Source organism: Phoca vitulina, unplaced genomic scaffold (assembly GCF_004348235.1).
Source record: "Phoca vitulina isolate PV1807 unplaced genomic scaffold, GSC_HSeal_1.0 scaffold6, whole genome shotgun sequence".
NCBI lineage: Eukaryota > Metazoa > Chordata > Mammalia > Carnivora > Phocidae > Phoca > Phoca vitulina.
Window position 1 is genome coordinate 14,908,572 of NW_022589709.1, and position 20,749 is coordinate 14,929,320.

General features: G+C 43.9%; 1 protein-coding gene across 2 annotated transcripts; it reads left to right on the top strand.

The window, feature by feature from the left end:
- The first annotated feature begins 3,279 nt into the window (after positions 1 to 3,279).
- Positions 3,280 to 18,467, top strand: GABRP (gamma-aminobutyric acid type A receptor subunit pi). 2 transcript variants are annotated; one of them, XM_032403476.1, is made up of 9 exons: positions 3,280 to 3,332; positions 3,803 to 3,921; positions 7,912 to 7,979; positions 8,790 to 9,007; positions 11,099 to 11,181; positions 14,579 to 14,716; positions 15,087 to 15,239; positions 15,717 to 15,904; positions 18,096 to 18,467. In XM_032403476.1, exons 1-9 carry the CDS (start codon positions 3,280 to 3,282, stop codon positions 18,396 to 18,398), a joined length of 1,323 nt encoding a protein of 440 aa, XP_032259367.1. In that variant the 3' UTR covers positions 18,399 to 18,467. The 2 variants fall into 2 exon arrangements, with proteins under 2 accessions (XP_032259367.1, XP_032259368.1); XM_032403477.1 differs by lacking the exon at positions 15,717 to 15,904.
- Positions 18,468 to 20,749: the final 2,282 nt, after the last annotated feature.

A 20,749-nucleotide genomic window follows, 5' to 3' on the forward strand; every position in this document is an offset into this window, starting at 1 on the left:
ACCAGAGTCAAGTGGAATCCCATTCACTTTGGGAGCTGGGGCCCTCTTCCTAGATGCAATGCAAAGAACAGGGACCTGGAAGACCTGGATTCAAATCATGGCACTTAATTGCTATGTGGCTGTGGCCAAATCCCTTCACCAATCTGAGATTCTAGAAATTCACACCTACTAAGCCCAATGGTCATGAGAATTAAATGCGATTAAGCACAAAGCACAGCACCAAGGGGACACCCAGGGGGCTCCCTCTTCTTCTCTTTTCTTCCTTATTAAAATGAGACATGCTCAACAACCTGACCAGAGCAAGCAGGGCCACGTGCGGTCATTTTTCCAGGTCTGGTGTGGGCAAAGCTTTTCAGACACGAGATTCCTTGGAGCAGATTCAGAAGCCCAGGCCCCTAACACAGGGAAACATGATTCAATAGGGCCCTAACACAGGGAAACGTGATTCGATAGGAGTCTTGGAACTGAAGCCAGATTGTTCTCCAACTTGCCTGATAAAATTCAATTTCCTATAGGAGGAGGAAGAATTTAGAAATATCCCAAAATGAGAATGAAGCTAATTCAGAACAGACTAGGAAGAAGTCACAGACGGCCATGGGCTAGAGGGGAGAGACAGAGAATAAGTGGGTAGGAGAGTGTTGGTGGGCAAGTCTCCCTATCTTTGCCCAGCATCCTGAGGGCCCAACCTTCCTTTGTTCACCTGGCAAATGCAAACACTGTCTTCAAGAATCTAATGAACTTCTCTATGACTTCCATCCTAGCACTGTCCCACCCTTCCCCCATGGAGTTGACCCCTTGCTTCCTTTGCCCACCATGTATCCCTTTGCCTCAGCCCCTGTCATAGGACAGTCACAGGAAATGCTATGTCACTTCACTGCTTACACTCCTCTCTCTCCCTAGACGGGAGCTCTGGTGTTGCCTCATACATGTCTGATTTCCAGAAGGAGCTTGTGAAGCCTTTGGAAAATTGAATGAAGGGATGGGAGGGCATGGGAGCCGCTCCCTGGACCCTGTTAAACTTGATGCCGGGGACAGGGGAATGGACAGAGACTAGGAAGATGAACTGGGAAGAAGGTTGGAATATGATCACTGGCGGATTGACAATGTTGACTTATCAAAAGATGAGAAGGACAGGGCTAAGGAAGAGAAATAGGACAGAGCGCAGAGTTCCAGGAGCTTACATATGTGCAAAGATGGTCATTACTGATTTTGTAACAGTAAAAAATGTAGAAATAACTTAGTACCATATGCAGGACATGTGTTGTATAAATGTTGATATATTGATCTGATGAAATACCTTGAGCCGTTAGAAAGAATGAGGCAGATCCGTAGGAACTAAAAAACTGGCATTGAAGAAGAGCGTGTGTCATGGGGCAGGGGTTAGAAGTGATGGGGTGAGCTTGCCTGGATTCACCTGCTCTACGACCTTGGGACTGTTTCTTATCCTCTCGAAGCCTCAGTTTTTCCATTTGTAAGATGAGGAGAATGGTAGTAATTACCTCAATGAGCTGTTGTAAGGGTTTCTGAGGTTCTCGGCAGAGTGCAAGCATGCATTAAGTATTTAAGAAATGTTGGCTATCATTATTAAGCAAAAAAGTAAATATCAAAAAATGCATTACTATCACCCCAACTTCACTTTTTAATTTTTTTCTTCATGCAGATATACATGCATATAAATATACAATAATATATGCATAGAAGACCCAACTGTTAAGAGACAACTGATTGAGGCATCAGACTAGAGAAAAGTGAGGGAGAGGCGCTCTTTTTACACTTTATATTTTTAGGGATATCTGGGGCTCACAGCAAAATTGAGCCTCCCCACCCCACCCCATGCACAGCCTTCCCCACTATCACATCCCCCACCAGAGTGGTACATTTGTTAAATTGATGAACCTACATTGACACATCATTGGGACTTACACTTTTAATTATACATTTCTATCTTGCTTTCATTTCTACAATGAGCATGTATTTGTTTTCTAAGTAAAATTAATATTAGTTGATTAATGGCTAAATGGCACCTTAAGCCCCAGAATAGCTAGACTCTTGAAAGTGGCCTGGTTTGGGGCGCCTGGGTGGCTCAGTCGTTAAGCGTCTGCCTTCGGCTCAGGTCGTGATCCCAGGGTCCTGGGATCGAGCCCCGCATCGGGCTCACTGCTCAGCGGGAGGCCTGCTTCTCCCTCTCCCACTCCACCTGCTTGTGTTTCCTCTCTCGCTGTGTCTCTCTGTCAAATAAATAAAATCTTTAAAAAAAAAAAAGAAAGAAAGTGGCCTGGTTCACAGAGGTCGCCACAGAGGAGGGTTGACCCACCCTGAGACTGCCTGCCTCGGCACAGGGCCTGAGCCACGCCCGAGAACCCCCACTCTGCTGCCACCAGCATGATAGGTCACAGGCTCACCTGCCTGGCTGCCGGCTACTCTCTCAGGAGGACCATCTGACAGGAGCTCCCGAGCCCGAGGAGACCAGGCCCCTGGGCCATGTCTCCCTGACCATCCTCACGCATACACGTCGCTCACTCACCCAACCAGCTGAACGGCTTCAGAACACCCAGGGAGCAGGTCTGGGAGGCTGGGAGAACAGCCAATATCACGGGTGCAAGGCTGCCAGCCCTGGGCTCAAAGTCTCCTCTGATATTCACTAGCACAGTGACCTTTCTGTGAGCCTCTGTTTCCTCATCGCAATACGGGGTTAACCCACCCACCTCACAAAGGCACGGTGACAATGGAGTGAGGAGATCCGTGAGAAAGTATCTAATGTATTCTTTGGCACATGGAAGGTTCTTGGGAAGTTTGTTTGTTTATTATTGGGAAGTTTTCATTTCCTGTCTACATGACCTGCTTAGGTCATGACAGGCCTAGACCCTTGGATAAATGGCATTATCGGGGTGAGTGCATAGTTGGGGGTGTCCTTCCTGGCAAAGTCAGGATAAGGACAGGGAAAGGACACTCTTGGGGCTTTCCAAATGCACAGCCCAGGATGAACTGGCTGCACTTCTGGCGCTGGTGAGCCACTCTCTAACTAAACAAGGTGTCAGCCTTTATTTGGGTTGGATTTAAAATGTGATCCTCCAAAACGAAGTCATGCAGGCAATAGGAGCTATAACCAAATGGTGTGGAAAGACACTGCTCCCCACACATTCTGAGAAAGTACTGCGGCTGATGACCCACAGGATGGAGATGGGCTTGGAGGAGGTGAGCCCTTTGGGTCACCTCTCCCACCTTGTTTCCCCAGGCGATTTCTACTTTGGTCCCTCTCTGCGTGAGCACCTCATCAACATGAAATACAGTCTCCACTTGACCTTCATGTGTCTGAGTCTCTTCACTCCAAGGTGAGTTTGCTGCCTCACAATGACCTTGGTCTGAATTGCTTTGCATATATGCATGAAGTAGGAAGAGGGGGCAGGTCCTCCTACTTGCCAATGGCAAGATAAAGCCTATCCATCCACCTCCCTCATACACCCTGACAACACAACTTCCTGCTATATATTCTATCTGGAGAACTCAAGCTTCCAAAATGGTCATAGATGGATGAGCCCCTTGTGTTTTTTCTAAAGACACTTAAAGGGTTTCCCAAATTACCTCAACATTCTGATGTATGGCAAATGGGTAACAAAATGGAGTGGGATAAGGACATATTAACTCAGCAGCTGAAAATTAGAGATTTCCCTCTAGAAAAGTCACTGCTGGTACATGGGCACAACACACACACATACGTGCAAACACAAGCTCAAGTTTATGTGTATACATGCTTATTCACACCTAAATAAGCACATGCACCAATACCCATTTTCTTTTCCAGGATATGTATCCAGGGGAATCAGTTCAACATCGAGGTCAGCAGAAGTGACAAACTCCCCCTGCCTGGCTTTGAGAATCTCACAGCAGGATATAACAAATTTCTCAGGCCCAATTTTGGCGGTAGGTCATCCTTTTTGTCCAGGACATCAATTCAAAAGGACAAGAACAGAGGCAATATGCAGAGGAGAGTTTCAGGAGATTTTAGTTGATTCCATTTTCTGGTCTGCAACCAGTTAAGGATGAGCAATGATGGATGAGGACAGCCAGTGGTTTTCACACTGCTTTGAAAGACGTGCTTTGCCTCTCAACCTGCAGGATAAAGAATCCTCTTCCCCTCTGAGGAGGTGACCAGAGCCTCAACAACCTCTCACACACTGTCTTCCTTCTGCCCCCACTTCCAGTGTCATTATTTAAGGAACTCGCCAGGACCACACCATCTAGCCTTCCAGCTTTCAGCCTGGTCACTCAAGGCTAACCCCCAATTGTGCCATCTGGATGACCTGCCTGGGCCCTTTGCCTGCTCAGATTACCTGCCTATGTCCCAGCATCCTCAGCATAGAGTCCAGAGCCCCTTGGCACACCAGGCCTTCCCAGCCCGGCCTCTGTTTTTCTGCCAGTCTTGCCAGCCCCAACTCCTCCCACTCTGCCCTGCCAGGAGTGTGCCCCAAACACTCCCTGACCCCCTTGGCTTCCCTGGTCTCCATGCCTTTGCTGAGACAGTTTATCTGCTGAGAATGGCTTCCTTCAACTTGACTCCCTGGCAAAATGCCAATTTTTCAAGTCTGAAATCAAAGGCTTCCTCGTTTGAGAAGTCAGCCCTGATTCGTTGTAGGCCCCGTCCCCATTCTTCATACTTATACTTCCAAATCATGGCCATTACAAGGCAATACCATCATTGCCGTCTCAGCTTTAGCCTGCAGCCCCGTGAGGGAGTCTTGCTTTATTTACCTCACTAACCCCAGCAGCAGCTCAGCACTTGGCATATAACAAGCTGTCAATTGGTATTTGGTGACAGAATGAGGCAAGGAGGGAGGGAATGAGACCAATCCCATACCTCCTCATAGGGTCTCAGTCTCAAATGTAAGATTGACCAAAGTGGATTCTAGCGTTTCCTTACATAGAGCAGAAAGTGGTATCTCTACTTCTTGCCAAGCACCTTAGCTTTCTAAGCCCCCTTTCTGTGAAATGGGGATATATCTTCCACCTCATAGAGGGGACTGACTGAGATGAACTGTGTGAACATGAAGCATGGCACCTGCCACATCATCAGGGTGCATGGGTCTATTTTAATCCCTTTTCCTTCCTTCCTGCTCCTCCCCTCACATGATAAAATTCTCTGGTCAAATCTAGTATTAGTGGGTTAGTCCAGGTCCTCTGACGAGCAGACACCAGAAGGTGATTATCCATGCAAGATATTTATTGGGGCAATATCTATGACAGAACGTGGGGTGGGAAGATAGGAAAGCTGACCGTGGGGGAAGGAGAGAGGGAGGACGGGAAGGTTGGGCACAGGTGTCTTCGACTATGGTGCAGTTCTATGTGTGTTTGGAAAGGCCCTCAGGGAGACCTTGAGCCCAAGTTCCCGTCAGAGGAGTCTCCCATCTCCGTGCCTTCCAGGCACAGTGTGCCTAAGTATCCCCGCCACACTCAGTCATTGGTGGGGTGCAGCCTGTGGGAAGCATGGCCTCAGAGCAAGTGTGGTAAAGGATTTCAGAGCACAGCAGCTGGGCCAATTACACCCATTTCAGTTGGAGATCAGCAAGACCATTTTCATGGCCACACAATAAAGATTTGAGGTCTTTAAGTTAACAAACCTAGGAAGGCTTCAAGCTCCCCTGGTCTTCCCAGGCCCAGCTGAACACTAATGACAAGCGTATGAGGCTGTACACCCTGGTTAGGTCCAATTTCTCTGCCTCCCAAACCCCAAACAATTAGGCCAGGATACTGTCCTTCTTGTTGCCTGCTCACGGGTCGACAAGAGGCAAGGTTCTTGGGCAAAGTGCCCATTCCGAACCTGGGGTGGACCCAAGGAGTGTGAGGCCCAGATCCACCTGGGCTGAAAAGGGGGCAAGGGGTGCTTTGTCAAAAAGAGGGGAAGGCACAGTACCTTGGCAATCTGTCTCCTAAAGGAAGCTACATGTATGTGGCAGCCTGGAGTTCCGTGGAGGGGCCATGTTCTCTGTAATGTCTGTCCACCTGGGTTCTAGGTCCCTGAAGTTCTTAAGAGACAAGACCTCCCTAAGGTTTTTCAGGGAATGAGGTAGCCAGAGCACAGGTTTGTAAGCAGGCCCTAGGAACACTGTCCAGGAACTAGTGTTGACCTCTTTCCCAGGAGGAAGCTGCCCTCTGGTGGCACAGCTCACTCTTCTAACTCAAGGGGAGGAAAGCAAGTTCTGGTCCATAAAGAAGCCAACTGAAGCAAGGCCAGGACTGGACTAGCTGGAAACAAAGGAAACAGAAAGCACGGTGGAGTGGAACTTTTGTGCGTGTTCTGTTCTCCATGTTCCTCAGGGAGCAAATAACACTGAGCCACTGCCCACTGTGCTCCAGACATTTAAAAAGAGATCCTGTAACCTTCCCAACCCAATCCTCAAGAGTAGGCACGAGTAGCTCTCTTTCGCAGGTGAGAAACTGTAGCACAGAAAACTTTAGCAATTTGCTTAAGGTCACACAGCTATGAAGTGGTGGACATGGGATTCAAACACTCTGACTCCAAGCTCCTTTTCTTAATTTCTGCCTTGAGAGGCAGAAAGCCACTTACCACCATGCTCCTTCAGCACCTTCCAGGGTCCGTCCTCAAAGATCTCCCATTCTTCCATCAGATATTAACACCAAGTATTAGCTGAACTATTTTTAATTGCATTGGTTCTAAAGCTCCATTTCCAAATTCCTACCTATATTCTATGGCTTGGTTTCCTTCAGTTAATAATTAGGTTGCTTTGTCCGATTCCTACCAAGTAGATGGTTTTAAGCTTCCTTTGAATTCCACCTCTCCTCTTCCTGGTTAATGCATTGTCACAGTCCCCTGAGGCACCCCTACTTATTTATTGCAAGTGAAAGCTATTGCAGCTATTAACCTGGTGAGTAAATTTGTTCCTTTTCCAGATTTAGCTAGGATTACGGAGGTGATGGGGAAGGGAAGGCAAATGCCATTTACTGAATCTCTATTATTACATGACAGACAAAGTCCTGGGACTTGGTACATATAATTATTTTTGAGCACCTTCTTTACACGTATTTCCTCCTGCCACCACCCTGCAAAGAAGCTGCCACTTGCTAATCTCATTTACCCTCTCCATGACACTATGATGTTGTTAGTATTATCTCTACTCACAGGTGAGAAAAACGGTAGTTCTGAAAGATTCAGTAACTTTTCCCAGCTGTGAACTCACATGTTTCTCACCCCTGGGCTTTTCTTTCACATCTCCAGTCTGAGGAGAAGCAGACTGCCTTGGCCTGGCTTCTGAGAATGGGCTCCAAGACCTCTGTCTCAAGAGCTAAGACCGGCACTCTCAGGAGTTTGGCCTGAGGCCCAATATCTGTATACCAGATCACAGGGGGAAGGTTCTGGAATTCTAAATAGTTTAAGCTTTCTGGAGAGTAAAGGAAGAGGAGGAAAGTGTCAGGAGGTGAACAAGAGCTCAACCATGAGCACTCTTGAATGCCATCTTGTGGTAAATTTACTTAGTTGAGAGGAGGAAAAAAAGATCTCTGTGCACAAATTCCCAAATCTCATACTACATCTCTAAATAATTTGTCTCTTGCAAGTACCAATGGAAAAATCCTCCAAGTAAGAAGTAACAAATACCACTATATCCTTTAAAATATGCACTCGTGAACACAGCGTGGTCTCTCTTACATACTAAGCTATTTATATATTTGTGCATTTTTTATACAAAAATTTTTCATACTTTTTTATCATTCTACACAGTGATTCCTCCTGACAAGGGGAGGATAGAAATTTACCTTTCACTTTATGTACTTCTAGAGTGGCTAAAATTTTCCAATAGGCCAGTGTTACTTTTGTGTTTTCTAATTTTTAAAACATTGTGCTAATGTAGTGTGTTTGTGTTTCTATATAAGTCCTTCTGGTGTTTTCTTCATTCTTAGGAGAACCAGTTCAGATAGCACTGACTCTGGACATTGCAAGTATTTCTAGTATTTCAGAGAGTAACATGGTAAGTGTGGCCCCTTCATCTTCCACCTGAGGTGTCCTTCTTGTGTTTTATGGGGATGCACTTTCTAGCTACTCAAAAACAGAACAGAGACCCACAGCCCCCATGCACTTGGAATGGCAGAAGCTGGAGACCTATCCCAAAACTCAAGACAGTGGAAGATTCTTGTAAAACAGATCTTCTGAGTATCAGGAGGAAAGTGGATTCAAGGGCCAGGAGGGAAAAGATGAGGGAGTGGAGCGGGTGCATTTGGTGGGGATAAAAACCCGGGGGAGAAAGAAAGTGCAGTGGGGAAGCCTGAACATCACGTGGATCCTCCCAGAGCAGAAAGGAAGCTAAGCTGATGAAAACTGACAATCACATAGCTGCTTTCCACCATCCTCTCACTTAAGAGAACTCAATAAAGATGAAGTGACATTAAAGGCAGGTTGCCAAGAGGGCCGGCTGTGCATTCCGGGTAAATGCTGGACAACCTAAGCACTCAGCTCTCACCAAAACCTTCGACAACTCGGTGGGGCCTTTGGGACGGAGGACAAGCAAGTTAAGGCCCTGAACATGCTCCTGTGGGGCTCCCTTTTGGCAGTGAGAGTTATTGTCTAGAATAAATAAGGTGCTGTGTGCTCTTATTGCTACAGGCCCCTCACCCAAGAATAAGACTTTGTTCACCAATGTCTATTATAGTCTGTACTCTTGACCTAAGTAGAGGTGGGAAGGGGAATAAGACTTCACCCCTTTCCTTCCATTTTCAAACTCTTTCTCCCCCGCCCCCCGCTCCCCCTTCCATCCATTTCCACTACCTGGCTTCCCCCTCAGGACTACACAGCCACCATATACCTCAGACAGCGCTGGACGGACCAGAGGCTGGTTTTTGAAGGCAACAAGAGCTTCACTCTGGATGCGCGCCTCGTGGAGTTCCTCTGGGTGCCAGACACTTACATTGTGGAATCCAAGAAGTCCTTCCTCCATGAAGTCACTGTGGGAAACAGGCTCATCCGCCTCTTCTCCAATGGCACAGTCCTGTATGCTCTCAGGTGATTGGGTCCCTACCACCTCAGGGCTGAATGGGGAAATGGCTGGAAGGAAAGGCATAAAATACATCCTGGGTAGTTCTGACCAGCACTCAAATAAGCGCCCTAAGGTCCCGCCCTTCTCATGCTCCTGCCTTCCTAGATTCTTGTCGCGGTAGTAGAAGGGCCCTCCTTCAGTTCAGTTTGGCTCAACAAGCAGCTACTGAATGTCTGCTCTGTGCCAGGCCCCACAATGGACACTTAGAATACAGAGCCGAATGAGACATTGTCCTGATGCAGATGGATAAGCAAAGAAAGTCCAGAATCCCGGGGGGCTCTGAGTTGGGGAGTAAGTTAGTGGTTTGTGGTGATGCTAGAGGAAGCTTTCATAGAACTCTGAGCTGAGTCTTAAAGAGTTAAAAAAAAAAAAAAAAAAAGCTAGCAAGGGAATAAGGGGAATAGCAAGAGTGACAGAGAGGTAGGTCCACGTCAGGAATTTTCTTTTCATGGGGCTCAGTGGAGATAGGGTTGTCCCAGAATGCTTCTCTATTTGTCTGAGGCATTTTTCTACAGAGAAGCCAAGTGCAGTGCCCCCAAGGCCTCTGCCATCTGGAGCCATGGGCTCCCCTTTGTCTCTTTCCCAAATCCCTGAGGCCAAAAGTTCCTTCCACCCAGCTGTGCATCAAAGGGCTGGTTGCCTAGAATAGGCAAGGTGCTCCCTAGATGCTGTAGGAAGCAGCCCACAGGCAAAGGCTCATCACTGCCTGTACAAGGGATGTGCAAGGACCAAGCAAACCTTATGCTCCCACAGTCCTTGGGGAGAAAGCCAGGAACCAAATACTCATGGGACTTATCTTAGATCCCAAGTAGGAGGCTGACATTATGCAACAAAGACTGAGCTATCCAATAAACTGAATTTTTGAATTGTTCATCTGGCATTCCTCAGCTACACTGAATTTTGCAAAAACCAGCCAAAGCCCCAACCCTTCCTTCAAGAAGCCAAACTAGACCTCTCCCTTGACCCCCAACTCCAATCAACATTAATGTCCCCCTTCCTGTGCATGTATATATCTGTCTTCTGTCTGTGTTATGCACATAATACAATCTGTCCTGTGCAAGGATTATGGATGATGGTTAACAGCCTGGCTCTAGAATCAGACACATGTAGGGGCAAGTCCCTGTTCTGTCCCTGTTCTGTGACCTTATGGAAGTTGCTGGACTCTCTGAACCTCAGTTTCCTCAGCAGCAAAAGGAGGATAATATTTCCTACCTCATAAAGTTGTTGTAAAAATTCAAAGGGATGATGCATGAGATGCACTTCGGCCTGGGACTGGCTTGGGGTAAGCACTCAGTAAATAGTAGCTGTTGTCATTCTCTGTCTTCCTGAAACAAATGTGAGCTTCCTCAAGGTGGGCACCATGCATGCATCATTTCACTTTCCCCAAGAACCCAGCACAGTGCTTAATAAATAAGGGTGCTTAATAAAAATATGTGACACTGAAAAAAAAAGGAAGATAAAGTTCGGCCAATTAAAATCTCCACAGTGAGGGCTTTACTGATGTTTAAGTGAATGTCTCTGGGTGTTGGTCCCCAAAAGCCACAGTGCCCTCCAACATCCTCTACTTCCTCCGAGCATGCTGATCCCCTCCAGGAGACAGGGTCCTTGAGAACTGCCCAGCCAGGAGACGTGGGCTCCAGCCCCAGCTCTGCCACTAAGAGCTGTGTGAGCTGAGGCAAGCTCCTGAATCTGTTGTCAAATGAGGACAGAAGTGACAGTGCTCTCTGTTCTAGCTCCTTGTGGGTTTGTCATGGAGATTAAATTTTAAAACTGATGCAAGAGCATCTCAAGCCAATGAGTGATTTTCTTCTGCAATGTTGTTGCAAGTTTGCCTCTTCATTGCCCACATTCCAGCTTCCTCCATTCTGGACCCCAGCTTTGACCACATCTCAAAGGTGTTTCTTAGCACAGAAAACCTCAGGAATGTTTTGAGTGTAGGCTCCAAGTCACACATTCACTGTAAGAGTCAAGGTGAAAGTCCTGTTGGAGTGGCCCTTAAAAGGGAATGTATCCTTTCCCCCATATCACTCCTTTTGAACCCATTTTTCCTTTCTTAGAATCACAACGACTGTTGCATGTAACATGGACCTGTCGAAATACCCCATGGACACACAGACATGCAAGTTGCAGCTGGAAAGCTGTGAGTATCTATTCTGCAGGCCCCTGAGATGATTTTCCTGGGTGACTTGACTTAGATCAGTGTATTCATGAAGAAAGACATAGCAGCCTTTCTTTTCTTGGTGTTGATTCCAGTTGATTCAGCCCTTCTGAGTGTTTGTCCAGAGAGATTTGGAGACCTCTTAAAGACAACCCTTCCAACATTACATCTTTTGGGGGAGGACCACTGTGCATCGGCACTAAATATTCTACCTAAGAGTAGACAGGACAGCCAAGGAAATGGGGGTCTATAGGACAAGGAGTGGGACTCAGAGTCTGAGAAGGCATGGAAGCCAGAAGGAACACAGCAGAGGCCAAAAATGGTAAATAGTCAAAGCAATCATTGACATTTATTGCACAACTGCTTCCAACTTTGAAAAGAAGTTGTTTGGTGTATATATATAGCTTAACACAATGATGCCAGGAGTGGGCATCTAAACTGCAGTCTGAGGATTTATGATGAGGAATGAGCATTTTATTCTAAGTTGATGTGTGTCAAATGGCATTGTTGAGTAATCTCCCTTGTTCTGAAATGCCCACCAAACTTGGGAAAGTGCTACCTGTGACAGGTGTCCTGGGGAAACGATGCCTCAGATAGGAGTCGCTAAGGCATCAAGGGATGGTTTGTACGAGGAGGAAAAACCACAGTCAAGCCCTGGAGATCAACTACTGACATGAGGACACGAGTGGTCAATGTCCAAGAAACACAACCATTATGAGGTGGCAGTCATTTTTCAGAGGTAGACATTTAATTAAAGACTCAGACAGGCAGATTAATTACTCTATTGATTAAATGCATGCAAAACCTCGTTAAAGCAATACAGCTATTTGGGGGCAGAATAAAAATTGAGGTTATCAAAAAGAGAACTCATTTTCAGCCCCACATGGAAAAAGTAATAGCCCTCCACGTGTGGCTCTGCTCATCTCAAATCCCGGGAGTGAGATTCTACTGGAAACTTCAGCACTCGGCTTGCACGAGTACCATCCCCAGTGAGCAGAGGAAGTTTTCACTGAGTGTTTATTAGCAGTTATTTGGGTACAGAAACTTCACCAAGGGTTTTTTTTTTTTTCCTGAACACCATCCCTAGGAAAGATTTCCTAGCATCCCACAAGAGCCATGATAATGTAATGATTGCGAGCATTTAACAGTTCTAAAAGTAAAGTGTCCAAGTAGAAGCTTGTACAACTCACTTATTTAGATATTCTTTTTTTATTTCTTGGGGATCCTAGGCCTATTTGGACAGCTAACTCGGACAGTATATTTTGGGGTACTTCTGAGAGAAAGCCCATAGGCAATTTTTACCTGGAAAGCCTCTAAGAGCTCATGACTACTTCTCTGCCCAGTGGAAGGAAAATAACCTCTGCTAAACAGCGTGTACCATAAGCTAAGACTTGACACTGGGTCCCATCTCCCAGGCTACTGGGAGAATGAAGGCAATACAGTTCCATGTTTAAGATCACAGGTTCAGGGATCAGTGGGTTTCCCTGTCACTAGCTTTGGTGGCTTTGGGAGACTAGAACTAACCTCTCCAGACCCCACTTTCCTCATCAGTCAAGAAGGAAAAATAATAGTATCTGACTCAAAGAGTTATTTTTTTAACAGCTTTATTGAGGTAAAATGTATGTGCCATAAAATTCAGCCCTTTCAAGTGTACAATTCAAATATTTTTAGTACATTTGCCAAGTAGTGCAACCATGGCCACATTTCATGGTTAGAACTTTTCCATCAACCAAAAAGATCCCTTGTGCCCATTTACAGTGTCTCCTGTTGCCACCACCAGCCCCCAGGCAACCATTAATCTACTTTCTGTCTCTATGAGTTTGCTTTTTCTGGATATTTCATATAAAAGGAATCAATACAACATGTGGTCTTTTGCATCTGGCTCCCTTCACTTAGCATGTTTTTGAGGCTCATACACGTTGGAGCCTGTATCACTGCTTTGTTCCTTTTTGTTGCCTTATTCCTCATTATTCCATATGAAAGAATACACATCCCTTTGGCTTGTTTCCACCCTGTAGTCATTAAGAATAATGCCACTCTGAACATTTGTGTACAAGTTTTTTGTGAACGTGATTTGATTTCTCTTAGGCAGATACTTGGGAGTGGAACGGTGGATCAAATGGTAAATTTGTATTCAAGTTTTCAAGAAACTGCCAACCTGTTTTCCAAAGTAGTTGTACCATTTTACATCCCCCCTGGCAATGTTCCAGCTTCTCCACATTCTCATCATTGGTTATTGTCTGTCTTTTCATGACAGCCATTCTTACGGGTGTGAAGTGGTATCTTACTGTGATTTTGATTTGCTTATCCCTAATGGTTAATGGTCGGGCATCTTTTCATGTGCTTATTGACCACTCATCTATCTTCTCAAAGAGATATTCTGAGGATTAAATGAGATGATAATGTTATAAAGCACTTAGAAATGTAATTGCTCACTGAATGATAGCTATATTATCATCACCATCATCACCCATGGGTTTTGGGTTTAGACTTTCTGAAGGTACAATCCTGGCTTTGTTTTTAACTTACCTTGCTATCCTGAGAAAGTTATGCAATCTCTTTGAATCTGAGAATTTTCCTGTATAAAATGGGCAAAATATTATAGTTCCTCGATTCTAAGGCACAGCATTTATCAAGTAACATTTTAGGAAAAAATGTAAGCTCTACTTCATATATATGTATATATGTATGTATGTGTGTATCAACTCTAAGATCCATCCCAATTTCAAAAACTGTAAAGAAAAATTTTTTTAGTGAAGAAATATAGAAATGTCTACCTTGCAAGTTTGTGAGAACATTAGAGATGTAATGTATAAAAGGCCTACCATAAATGTTTCATAACAGGTAGCTATTACTACTATTATGAACTATATTAGTAAAACTGCTTTGAGATTTATCAAATGCCTAAGTTAACAGACATCAATAAAGGGGCTGGCTGCAGGTTTCTTGTTTTCTGCCATTGTGTTTGCATTTAAGCCATCATGGAAATATGAACAGACCAACTGTAAAGTCACTAAGAATAGTGCCAGAGATGCTGGACTGCCCTGAAAGGCACTATGGAGTGTAGGGCTGTGTGTGTTCACAGATATGAGTTCAATAAATATCATTTAAATAATGAGGGCAGCTACTTCTGGAGGCCTATCACCTACTAAGTCTATGTGATACTTAGCACAGAACCGGTTTTCGATTGATGGCAAACAGCCCTAGCAGGTCGTCCTGTTCCAAGGAGACACTGCAATTGCACGTGAGAAATCATGCCAAGTTTTGCATGGGATCACCATCAAGACAGAGCTCCTGCTGCCCCCACATGGTAGTATTCTCCAGACCAGTTCAATCCGCTACCTTCTTGCACTGACCAGAACACTGTTTTTCTTGCCAGGGGGCTATGATGGAAACGACGTGGAGTTCAGCTGGCTGAGAGGGAATGACTCTGTACGCGGGCTGGAAAACCTGCGGCTTGCTCAGTACACCATACAACGGTATTTCACCTTAGTCACCAGGTCGCAACAGGAAACAGGTGACTTGTGAGACGCATTGCACAAAGCAAAATAACTGGGTTGCATTCTGAGTCAGAAATACCATCTCTTTTCCACTTTATCTCTTTGGGGCCCAAGAACCCCGCCACAGCGTGCTAGGGCAGGAGGATTTGGGCCTGGCACTGTTACCCACTTCATGCTCAGGATCATGGGTGGGGGTACATGCACCCCTCTACATCTCATTCTATACAACAGCAATTTCTCTCATTGCAACTATGACAGCTCATGCTTAACTAGGTTTTGGTGAATAACAGATAACTTAATGTGAATATAGCTAATTAAACGTCCCATAGGGAAAGCACTCTGCTGTGCGAGGAGACATGATTTCCTATCTCTTCTTTACCCTATCAGGAAATTATACACGACTGGTCTTGCAATTTGAGCTTCGGAGGAATGTCCTGTATTTCATTTTGGAAACCTATGTTCCTTCCACTTTTCTGGTGGTGCTATCTTGGGTTTCATTTTGGATTTCCCTCGATTCAGTTCCTGCAAGAACCTGCATTGGTAAGCAGCTCCAACAGGAGATTTCTAAGAACTGGAGTTACAGGTCCTTTTTTGTTTCTTTTTACCTTCTACCAGTTTTTTTTTTTTTTCACTGATATTCATAGGGCAGTTCCAGGAGTTGGTGTCTTGAGAGACCTTTACAGAGAGAAAGAGAGAGACAGTGCCTTTTAAAGCATGTTTTACAGTGATAAGAGAGAATCATGATTGGATGGTCTATTATCAGTTATTTTGCATACTGAACACTCCCCTCCAATGGGAAGACAGAAGGTGAAACATTTAGAAAACCGTATCACTCATATCCATTCAAAATGGACAAATCAATCCTCTTCTAGAAGATCACAGATTTTTCAAAAATGAGCTGTTCCATTTCTGAGTTCTGTCCCCCTTTGCCAAATCCTGAATGGTGACAGTCTGCCAGGTAGAGGTGACAGGTTCACTGGTCACTGATGTGGGAACATTGCCTACCTGTTTTCCCAGGAGTGACCACCGTATTGTCAATGACAACACTGATGATTGGGTCCCGCACTTCTCTTCCCAATACCAACTGTTTCATAAAGGCCATCGATGTGTACCTGGGGATCTGCTTTAGCTTCGTGTTTGGGGCCCTGTTGGAATACGCAGTTGCCCACTACAGCTCCTTACAGCAGATGGCAGCCAAAGATAGGGTAAGAATTTTGAGGGCCCTGTATATGATTCATCACTTGCCATGTGCTGATCTGTAGAGATGAACCAGATTGGTTCCCGTCCCCGAGTGATTCACTTTGCTCCAGCGATTCTCATTCTTGTTCAGGTGGGGGCATCTGGAAGTCATGGCACCTTTTGAAAAAGACTGCTCTTTTCGTCAAGTCCAATGGGATATTAACATGTTTAATCTGCTAGCAGAAAATAACTGTTGCCTGTACGCAACATGAGATCACAACCACAAGAACAAGCATCCATGAAAAACCCAATATCAAACCAAGTGTGATCAGCTGCTTACAAGTTTCAGATTAATATGTATTTACTATTTAATTCTTTTGTTGCATTCTTATTTTCTTAAATTATACAAGTAATCGTTTGCTGGAAAATGTGTGGAAAAAATTAAATTGCAGCAAATTTCTCAATTAGCGTATTTTTCTGCTAACTGGGAAAGACTGCCATTATCTGAGTTAGCAGCGAAACACTGTGGTCCAGCTCTCAGAATAACAACCGTTATTATCAATTGAATGTTTACCTGCTCCAGATTTAGTCACAAGCCCTTTGCAAACATCATTTAAAATACTCATAACAACGCAGTAAGGCTATCCCCATTTTTATAATTGTGGAATCTGAGGTACAAGAAGGGTAAGTGACTTATCCCATGGGATGTAGATGAAGAGGTAGAGCTAAGATCTGAACCTAAATTTGCTTAGCTCCAAAGCCTGACACTTATCTGTTATTCTCACTTGCAGTGGGCAATAGCCATGCTCTTAACTATTGTTCACTACAGGCCCATGGAACCCTGGGAGTCTCTGGAAGCCCAATTTGATAAACACTGGTATACCGAAGCTCATGTTAACAAGCAAGAAAGTGATAGGGGTCAGCACAGAAGAGATATCCACCTTTAGCAAAGTGCCAGGACCACACAGGGTCTAATGGTGAGGAATACCATTAATACCTACCTTCTTATGAGGTAGGTATTAATATCATCACCATTTTGCAGGCAAGGAAACCGAGTTTTAAAGGAGTTAAGGTGACTAAGATTTCACAACAGCAAGAAGCAGAATAGCTCCAGTGGCCTTGTTCCCTTGTGTGAACAATGTTTCATAGAGTCATATTACCCAATGCCAAAGACAAATGATCCTATGTGCTACCCAAAGAAGAATATGGATTTCATTTTATTCCCTATAGGCTTCCTTAAGGGGACAATGGTTAATTACCATAAATAAATAAATAAATAAATAAATAAATAAATAAAAATCTGGATTTGGTAGATTGGCAAAAAGGGATTGGGGAACTACTAAAATCCTTCACCTAAGTCACCAGAAAGCCCTTCTTTTGCTGTGTGTAGAATAATAGCTTCACTACAGAGTACTTGCTGCGTGCTAAACATCTCCTTTAGCCCACCCACCAGCTTATCAGATGGCTACCGCTGTTATTCCAAATTTACTACTGAGGACTCTGCCACTCAGAGAAGTGAGATGGTTCATCTAAGACCTCACAGCTAGTAAGTAGCCTGGCCAAGGATCCAAACTCCGCTCTTTCCAACTTCACTACACTCCTCACATGCTATGTCATTCCAGGCATGTTGGAAAATGACAGCTCCCCGGAATTGTAGGGAGCATCACTATTTCTGTTTGTGTGGCAGACTTTTAGACACTGCCGATTTCTAGGATCTCTCATAATCAATTAATTCCTCCTCACTAGGACAGAATGGAATTCATCAAACACCTGCTAAATGCTTTACACAATGTATACCATTTAATCTTCCCATCCTTCTCATGAGGTAGGTATTAATATCATCACCCTTTTGCAGGCAAGAAATCCGAGTTTTAAAGGAATTAAGGTGACTAAGATTTCACAACAGCAAGAGGCAGAATGGAATTCAAACCCAGACCAGCTAACTTCAAAGCCTGAGCATTTAGCACACAGTTCTGCATATCAATAGTAGACAATGGTTATTCTTCACAGTATACAAGCTGATGACCTATGGATGGGTGCCTATAAGCAGGATAACAGGACTGCCAAGTCTGGCTCACCGGCCTATATCTGAGACATTCAATGCCACTTTCTATTAAACCTAATGATTCAATACTTAGGCTTCTAAGTATTTAAATATCTAGCTATTTATTTTGCTAAGTCAAGTCTTTCAAGCTAACTGCATTGTCTATGATCTAGGGGATGGCAAAGGAAGTGGAAGAAGTCAATATTACTAACATCATCAACAGCTCCATCTCCAGCTTTAAACGGAAGATCAGCTTTGCCAGCATTGAACTTTCCGGCGATAATGTCGACTATAGCGACTTGACAATGAAAACCAGTGACAAGTTCAAGTTTGTCTTCCGAGATAAGATGGGCAGGATTGTTGATTATTTCACAATTCAAAACCCTAGTAATGTTGATCGATATTCCAAATTACTATTTCCTTTGATTTTTATGCTTGCCAATGTATTTTACTGGGCGTACTACATGTACTTCTGAGAGTACGTTGAATTGTTTGCATGGCATGGTTCTTCAACAGAACAAGGAAATGATGTAAATGGTATTCTAAGCCAACTGTGTGCGCTAACCCACTAGTACTACAAGTGACTAAAATAACATTTGAGCATTTCTCCTCAAAGAGTATTCCCCCAACCATTATTTAAGCTGTGTAGAAGTCCTAGCATTACAGAGTCTTGTAATAGAAACATCAACTCATTCCCTTTTTATCTTTACCAAAGACATCCCCATGGACCCTAAGATTACAAACCTACCCAGACTTGACTATTTGCTCAGTGGCTCCCTGGTCTGCATTTACCTCATATAAAAAATGAAAAGGAAGTTATTATATGTATTGAGTAACCCTCAAGTGTCAGTGGTTGTTTCTAAATTAATCATACATGCTATTTACTAAATCTCTACAGTGCTTGTAAAATGCATTGTTACCTATTTAAGGAGTAACATTTTCTAGTTTTTGTTTTTGATTAAAATGAAATGTGGGCCTAAGTCAATTCACTGGAAGTCACTGCACTAACTCAATACTAAGATGAGTTTTTAATACAGTATTTAATACCACAGCAGAATTGTCCCCAAATTCCAATAAGTTCCACCACTGAAAAATCAAATGTAAATGAACAAAACATTAATGGATCAACAATCTCAAACATAAATTTGTTTCTAAGTTATAATGCATTTCCCTGAATCCAAACTGAAAGGGCTCTGGGGCTTTATTCCCCCATTTGATATGTCTTATCATTTTACTATTATCCATACACCAGTCCTCAACAATGAGAAAGCCCTTTCCCCACATCAGGGATGGAAATGGAAGATTTTTTAAAAAACTAATTCTAAGGAGTCTTACTTTGAACTGTTGCCATCAATACTTGCAGAACCGAGTCCATTTCTATCTGCTTCTCTGACACTGAGCCCCACTTTCCCAGCAGCCGATCTCCTGCATCTTTCCAAGAGGAGCTCTTATTCCTATGCTCTAGTGACCAGGACTGATGCTTATTAGATCATGAACTGCATTACCCAGAAACAAGTAGCTTAGAACAAGTAAGCTTGGCTTTGCTCGGAACCCCGATCCTTCTAGCTGGATTACTTGGAGTAGCTTATCCTGCATGAGTAGGAGAATGTTGGCTCTGAGTCCTGAACTTCCTGAGTAACAGCGGGACTTGTTCCAGAACCTACGTGCAGGCTGCAGATGAGCTATCTTTTCCAAGTCCAGCCATTCTCACCTTAACACAAGAAGCACATTATGTGCATCCTTGCTCCTTGGTCAAGCTCAGCCGACAGCATTTTTAAGTGGAGATTTGCCAGTGTGTCATGATAAAGGCTTCAGTTCAGCCCCAATCTTCATTAAAAGAATCTTGCCATTTTTAATTCTTTAGCTTCCTTTTCTAATAAATGTATGCATTTATCTTTTCTTTCAGAAATAAACCATGGCTTCTCTTTTCTATAACCCCCTGTACCATAAGCTCTCATTCTTTTTCTCTTTTTGATAATTCTCACAATTCAATGTGTATGGGTAGAAGCCCTTGAGCTTTTAACAAAATGTTTCTAATGGGAATGAGGGAATTAAAAGAGGTGGAATGTGGTTGTATGGTTCAATTATATTTGTGATTTAAAAAAAAAAAAGGTTTAAAAGGAAATATCTGCTCTGAAACCCGTTCAAGCATTACATATTTTTTAAAAAGCCGTAAATGTGTGAAACTGTGAAATAAACATACCATACTAGCTACCCACCAAATCAAGTGGTCATCTGTAGAATGAACAGTGTAAGATCCCGTTTGGAAAAGGTATGCATCATAGCGCAAACTCAGTGGGCTCACAGTCTAACATCTCCGTGATTCCCCCCCCCCGGAGACAGTACACATACACACTGACACACACATACACACACGTACACATTCCCCTACTATTTCCCCCCAAAAAAGATACACACTGGAGGCACAGTCCATGTCTTTCTTTGAGATCACTGCACCACAACACTTGCCTTGCAGTTAAACAGCTGGGTCCGCTGCTACTGAAAGATCCGGTGCTCAGAAAATGTCACAGATTCCCTTCTAAGCCTTCTTCATTGTTTTGGAATTCACTTTTGTTTTTGTTGAATGATATTTTTAAAGTTTGAGAATATACTTTGGGGGAAATTTCTTGTATTTTGTATCACTCTGACATTTATGTAGGCTACAACATCGGAGTTCTCAGTAAAAACTCCTAAAATTTTAGATCTGATCCATGTATCCTACCTACCGAGATCGGTCTCAGAACTCACTTCATTCAAAATATTTCTCGGGTGAAAGTACAAAGACTAACCTCATCAAATTTCCAAAGACATGAAGCTATGTAAGGTT